The sequence below is a fragment of the Aplysia californica genome, unplaced genomic scaffold (assembly GCF_000002075.1).
Source record: "Aplysia californica isolate F4 #8 unplaced genomic scaffold, AplCal3.0 scaffold00788, whole genome shotgun sequence".
Lineage (NCBI taxonomy): Eukaryota > Metazoa > Mollusca > Gastropoda > Aplysiida > Aplysiidae > Aplysia > Aplysia californica.
In genome coordinates, this window is record NW_004798058.1 from 254,391 (window position 1) to 261,903 (window position 7,513).

General features: G+C 40.4%; 1 protein-coding gene across 1 annotated transcript; it reads left to right on the forward strand.

Moving 5' to 3' along the window:
• Positions 1–890: 890 nt before the first annotated feature.
• On the forward strand, positions 891–5,611 carry LOC101858445 (rac guanine nucleotide exchange factor B; the record flags this gene model as incomplete). Its single annotated transcript, XM_013088688.1, is given in 4 exon segments — positions 891–949; positions 3,175–3,322; positions 4,597–4,671; positions 5,132–5,611. Coding segments are annotated over 4 exon segments (348 nt in total), but the record flags the coding sequence as incomplete, so codon positions are not given.
• Positions 5,612–7,513: the final 1,902 nt, after the last annotated feature.

Sequence of the window (7,513 nt, forward strand, 5' to 3'; positions counted from 1 at the left end):
TCTAGCCATCACCATCATCATCACCATCATCATCATCATCATCATCATCACAGACACCGTCGCCATCGTCATCATAATCGTCTATAGCAGCAGCAGCAGCAAGCACCAACAGCAAAAACTGAAGAAAAAAAACCCAGAGCAAAAGCATCAAAGTAAAAAAACCTATTTCCACACGCACCTCTCCTCCCTTTTTCTCTCCCCCCCCCTCCTTTTTTTGCAACCCTATATCCCTTCTCGCCGACCACATTTTCTCTTTTCATTTTTATATTCGTCACTGCTTCACCCAAACATGATAATTATCTTCATTTCTCAGAATGTTACCATTCACTCTGGCATCATGTTTTGTCCTTGATGAATTTGGAAAAATTGCAACCATAGTACCTAAGCATGCTTCCACAATCCAGTTGACTTTTTTGGTACTGTTTTTGTTTTTGTTTTCGTTCTTAAATCCACAACCTCATCCACACCCCTTTTACACATTTTATCATAGCCTTTTATTATGCTTCCGCCACCATTGGTCAACTTCGACATCTTCTTACTATCGCACACCAAGAGAGACGTGACGTGCTGACCATGAGATTTCATCGAAATTGAAGGGTTTTACAAATTGTACTCACCCCTCCTACCCCCACCCCTTCTATTTTGAGAATTTTCTGTATCATAATGACTTTGTCCATGGAGACACCTGTCTAAGAAAACCATTTTCCCCCTTCTCAAGAAAATGTGGTTTCTTGAACAGGTTCGAGTGTATTTTTCGAAATCATAATAATAATTATGGTATCGCGCGCGCCTTTCCATATCGTCGTGTGTGCACAGTCTTTTATTTTATCCTTATATTTTGTGGTGACCCTAACCTTAACGTGCCCAATGACCCTGACATATTTTCCCAGCCCAACTCCTCCCAGAAAGAGTTGCACAGGTGTCTCAAAGACGGTGTCTTGCTGTGCAAGTAAGTTCCCCTCACCTCTAGAGCGTGCATCTCTCGGAATGACTCACTCTCACGCTAACGGCATGTGGTAACTCTGCAAAATCTCTCCTGTCGGCTGCCGTCTTTCTTTTTATAGAAGCCACGCAGATGTTCTTTTTAGTTTTTAAAAGATTTAGTAGAGGTTTTACAGCGCTCGCAACGGCATAAGGTCAAATGAGCCCCAGAAGATTAGAGGTGTCACAAGAGAGTAACGAACATAAAAAAGAAGAAGGGGAGATAAGGACTATAGATGTTTGATAGGAAAGAAGAAGCAAACCACACCAGAGTACCCGCCAACCACCCACTAAAGAAATTAACATTGAATTTTAAAAGATGAAAAAAAAAACACCCATGAATAATAAATAGAAAGTAAGAGTAAAGCAAAGTATCACTTCTAATAAAAAAAGATCCCAGCGGGGAATTTTGAATAAGAATAATTACATTTTAATGATCACGCAGTAAACGATTTTGAGGTTATACCAACGTCACTTCAATCACAATAGCACATAATGACACAAATACAACTTTAAAATCACATCATTGTTAGCTGCAGCTGCGAGGCGCCCTGGTTTGGGCAAAGGGGGGGGGGGGTCTTTTTTTAAATCACTGGTTATCATATCTAGCTCAAGGATGCATCTCAGTAACTACTCACATGAACAACATGGCTTCAAACTATTTGTGAGTTTGAATATTATAATAACTATTCTTCCTAAGGAAATTGATACTTTTGCATTTTGTCTGTAACTAGGTCAACCAATCAAGTTGTCGAGCTTCGAAAGTCCTCTTCTTTGCATGCATTCTTTATCAAAGCTATTGCTTTTAACACATGCAGACTTTCTCCTCAGCTTTCGTCTTGTGATAATGAACTTAAAGAACTTAACGTCTGAAGTGGTGTTGCACTACTTTGCTAGAAGTGAGTAACGACCGCTGCTTTGGTACACTCCACCAAGACAGGGTGTTCTACTGTTCTGCTTTTCTGTTGGCTGGTTATCTACTGGGTCGCCGTTTTAATTTTCTTTGACAATGAAACGCTTACAGGACTAGATCTAACCACGAGTCCATTGTTGCTTGCTTTCCATGTTTGTGTGCTCTTGACTATAATTATAAGTAGACCTGTAGCGTTCTTCTATTTGTTGTACCAGAGCTTGTTATTGCCCTGTCTCGCTTACCTAATCTCTGCTCACGCTCAGTCTATCTCTCTCTCTCTCTCTCTCTCTCTCTCTCTCTCTCTCTCTCTCTCTCTCTCTCTCTCTCTCTCTCCCTCTCTCTCTCTCTCTCTGCTCTCTCTGTCTGTCTCTATCTCTCTTTCTCTCTCTCTCTCTCTCTCTCTGTGTGTATGTGTATTTGATTTGTGTGTGTGTGTGTGTGTTTGTGTGTGTGTGTGTGTGTGTGTGTGTGTGTGTGTGTGTGTGTACGAGTATACAAACCCAACCCTTTTTGCTATTTTCTCTGTTTTGCGAAAGCATAACAGTATATTTTTTTGCAGCACATTGCAATTTGTAAAATTATTTCGGCACTGCATCCAAATTACGTGAATGATAAATCTTCAATTTCATGCACATAAACCACCTTGTAAGCCCACTTTGGTAGAAAACAGTCTCAACTTATGTTCACTTTAGAGTACATAATTCAAATTCCTTTACAAATTTGTACATAACTAATATGAGTAATTCTAAGATTACTTCTTTGCCACAAATTCCCTCTTTAAGAACAAGAATTGACATATTATTATTATGAAGTAGACAGTCAGATTTCCAACAAAATATTCACACCAATGTTGCTTTTTAAAAGGATTTAATGATCATAATTATGATAAAATTTACTTTGTGTTAAAGAACTCCACGCCGTGCTCTGCATGATCCTTTTTTGCCCATTACTGTAACTTTTCAAGGGCGTAGAGGACACATAATAGTGATATGTCCAATCTGAAACAGAGCAAAGTCGTTGTTACAGGATATTTTGAACACCCTGACAAAAATCAGAACCCTGAATTTGCCTAGTTCACAGAATGCATGTTGTTGCCTGCCTTTTTAAGTTTCAGAAAAAGAAATAGAAACGATAAGACTGTATTAACAACGAACTCAAGTCCCAAAACAGCAAGTCTTAAAGCAATGTCCAATTACCTGAATGCGTGTCCTCAAAGAGTTAAACCCGTCTTTTATAATCGTACGAAAAGTTTTTATGATCGTTTTCTTTTTCTTCTCTAGGCTGATCAACAAACTGTTGGCCTCTGAGGGCAAGGGAAAAGTCTCCTTCCAGAAAAAGGTGGCTTCTCCCTTCGTGGCTATGGGCAACATGGAATCTTTCAACAAGGGCTGCCTTGAGTACCAACTGAGCAAAGAATTCCTTTTCCAGGTAAGACCCAAGAGAAAAATTTCCCTTGCACACAGCTAATGGTATTGCAAAAGCTCAAAGCGAAAACTCACTTAGATTTTAAGATAGAGCTGTTCTGGATATTTCAGAGTTATCAAACAAAGCAAAAGGAGGCTATTTTTAGGGAAGAAAAAAATTTTTCCATTGCAGTCAGGTTTCGAACCACATACCTATTGAATAAGAGGTGAGCACCGTACTTCAAGACCACGAGAGCCCCCTTTTTTACCCTGATGAAAAAGTAAGAGTGTATAATAGGTATGGTTTTGTTATATTGTTGGCGCGGTGGTGGGTTTTTTCCTTCTAGCTCCCCTGTCCTCTGATGACCAGATCAAACCATCAATAATGTATTTGTAGAGGCACTAGCCTACCATGTCTAGGTGCTCTGTTTTAGCCTCTTTCTCCTGTCTGTGAATTTATTACAGTACTAATATGTTCTTTACATTGAGACTCTTGCCTTTATGCGATAATTCTTGTACCATCCACTGCAATCGACCCCATCCCATTTACACCCCCCCCCCCCCTCTTTCATCAGATGACCAATATTTTATTTATAGAGACTTCAGCCATCTATTTTTATATGTGCTGTGTTAGCCATCCCATTTACCAAAATAACGGACTGAAAGATCTTGCCAGTTATTGTTTGAGCGGTGAAATCTGAAGCCTTCACTGTATGCTTCCCGGGAAGCCGAATATGTTTCTGAGTGTTCTTGGGTCTGCTGGGGTAATAATAGTTGTAAAGGGCATAGAGCATGCTGTAACGCGTGGATATGTGTCATATAAATGCAATTCAATCAAATGTACAAACTATTTAAATCCAGGCAGAAAGAAACTGCTGGAATACTACATCTTCCGCATATTCCTATATGAAGTTGAGACCTGGACTTTGGCAAGGAATGAAGAAAACAAAATGAAAGCGTTTGAGTTGGGGTGCCAGAATAAGTTGGAGAACAAAAAAGGCAAACAAAGAGATGCGTCAGATTCTACACACAAGACAAACCTTAAAACGGCATGAGATCATTGTTAAAAAGTTCTTAATGGAAAGATGTGGGGCAGGAGAGCTAGATGAAGGCAAAGAATAACATGGATGGACCACATAAGAACCTAGACTGGCCTGGATGCGGCAGAATGTGCAACGGCAGCTCGCGACCATAAAAGATGGATGGTCATTACACATCAACCTCTGAGTCAGAGATGACACCTCCAGGTATATGCAATTACTTTATTATTATAATTATTACTATCTACTCCTGTTTCAGAGCACTGACCTGTGGGAGGGACGCAAGGGACCCTTCCTGAACGTCGTCAACTGCATCCACAGCCTGGGATTCCACGTGAGTCATTGGATTACGCAGTGTTTGTTGTCGTCGTCATTATTGTTCTTGTGGTTGTCATCATCATCGTCGTCGTTGTTGTTTTTTGTCGTTACTGTTGTTGCCTATCATGATTTCACAAGTGTTGGCGTGATTTTTAAACTGGGGTACTTTTAATGCACTTGTAGCAATTGCTATTGTTCCTAGGGTTGTCCTTAGTTTCGAGAGGGATATTACATATATATAAATTTATATATTCATCCATTTATTAAAATTGATTTACCTATTTATTTTGAGGGGTGGTATGATGTATATAATATTGCAATCGATCCTGACACCGTATGACGTAATAAGTAGTAACTTTCCATTCATAGGTTCAATGTAGCAGCAACTGTCCATTTTTTTGTCCAATGAAAAATCAACTTTTCATTTTTTGACATTGTAACGGTAACTTTTCAATTACCATCTTCTCTGTCGCCAGGCCAACAGCAAGGGCTTCCAGCCCACGTACACTGGTGAGCAGACCAAGTACCTCGACCTGGAGTAGGTCATATGACGTCAACACATGACTGTTCACTCGCCAGTTCATCTTTCACAATTATGCCGCTCTTGTATGCATATTTCCTTGCACTGGGCTTCTACTGTGAGATCACGGAAAAGACTTTAAACGTACAGTGTTCATAAACTGACTCTCACAGAACTATTTTTCAGCCGGGAATTTTATGTCTACCTTTGGAATACTGCAGCTTACTTCTCTTCTTTTGTTTCGTTTTAATGTTTGTTGACTTGTTTTTGTGTGTGTGTAAATCTAGGTGTAAACATTATTACTTTGTGACTTGAGGTGAACAGGGGATTATTCTGCACGTTTGAACTTGAACACATTCGTCTGGATTGTCTACCCCCCCCCTGGTCATTTTCTGTTTGTGACCGTGAGCGTAATAAAAGTTGGTTTGTCGCTGCAGTTTGAACCTTTCTTGTCATTCGCATTTCTTAGCAGACCTTTGCGTTCTATTGCTTGACTTTCTCAAATTTCTGCCGGTTTTACAGAGTAAAAGGAATACATCTATAAAGAGTTTGACACAAAGTAATACGTGGTCTTGGGACAAACTGTGGAATGCATCTCTTAACTAAATTAAATTTGTGTCCACGTGTATTTCACAAGCTCTCTGGGGCAAAGAAATGCCGCATCCCAGTCAAAGCTAAATGGAGAATTTCCAACATAGCTGTACCAAGCGAAAGTTTATTGGCGATTCATAAACCTACGAAGTATTGTTTATGTCTGCAAACTCTGAAGGATACGACCTCTCAGCCTATCAATCAGCCTTAAAAAATCAAACGAATTCAAGTGCGCTTTATATCTGTTACTATCTGTCTGCCATGCAAATAAACACCCTGGCAAGCGCACTATTTGCTTTCACTATTTTTAAATTTTTGTTTTCTGTCTGAGTCTGTTTCTCTGTTTGAATAGAATGATCGAGACATCCAGCAAGCTGAGAGCTAGATATAGGCACTAAATAGTCAACTGTTTAACCAATGAGATGAGGGATATAGAAAATAGTCAATTGTTCAGCCAATGAGATGAGTGAAATAGAAAAGAAACAATAGTTCAACGATCGGGATGAGTAAAATAGACTATAGACAATTGTTCAACCAACGAGATGAGTAAAATAGAAAATAGTCAATTGTTCAACAAACGAGATGAGAGCTTAAATTCAGTCATCTGTCCAACCAGCGAGATGAGAGATGCAGTCGAACATGTGTAAGACGAAATCGCAAGGGAGCTAGAAAAAAAATCCGCCTTCGACAGGGAATTGAGCGGGAGATTGAGAAGGGTTTCAGAGGCCCAGCCGGTCGGCAAGCAGTGGTCAAAACTTTACACCTCTCCAGTGCTATCCTCTCTAGGCTCTAATACTGGCATACGACAGTCCTACTTATTTAGTGCCACCAATGTTTGCATTTCATAGGACCACTGTTTGGCCTATTAAAATCAGAAACGTTTGCACATCTTTGTTTCCACCCTTAGCCCCACCCATCGGTATAATAAGCACAGTCAACCAATGCCACCTCTCCCGTGCATATAATATATTATAACGATTCCAAGAACTCTTTTCTCGACTGGCTGTACGATCAGAGTGTCAGTCGGCGGGTCAAACAAAGTGTGGAGCGTCACTCGAGCACTGTCACAGGCACTGGTAAGATTTGTGAGGGGAAGAAAAGAAGGTTCTATAGTATCAGTTGCACCCTCCAACCACCAGCATTCATGTCTCCGATGGAAGGCTCACGTTGTCATATTGACTGCCTTGGCGGGAATATTTCCTCCAGTTTAGAATCTGTCATCGGGAGACATACTACAGTACCACACACAGGCCCTCACACACACGCACACACGAACAAACACAAAATGATGCACACGCTCTTGCACGCCCTCACACACACACACACACACACACACACACACACACACACACACACACACACACGCATAAAGATGTACATAAACACACACACATGCACACGCCAAGATCAGAGAGAGAGTGGGAGAGAGAGAAGAGAGAGATAGAGAGAGGATAAGATAATATAATATATATATATATATATATAGAGAGAGAGAGAGAGAGAGAGAGAGAGAGAGAGAGAGAGAGAGAGAGAGGGAGAGAGAGAGAGAGAGAGAGAGAGGGAGGGAGAGAGGGAGGGAGGGGGTGGGGGGGAAGACAAAATGGAAAAAGAGAAAGAGCTGAGTCTGCTACAAATGCTTCATTCGTCTGAGAAAGGAATGAGTAGGGAGCTATTTCAAAGATACCGTAGTTAGTAAAAATAATTCCCTACAAAATAACCTATTGAATTTTTGACGGGATCGAAAAAG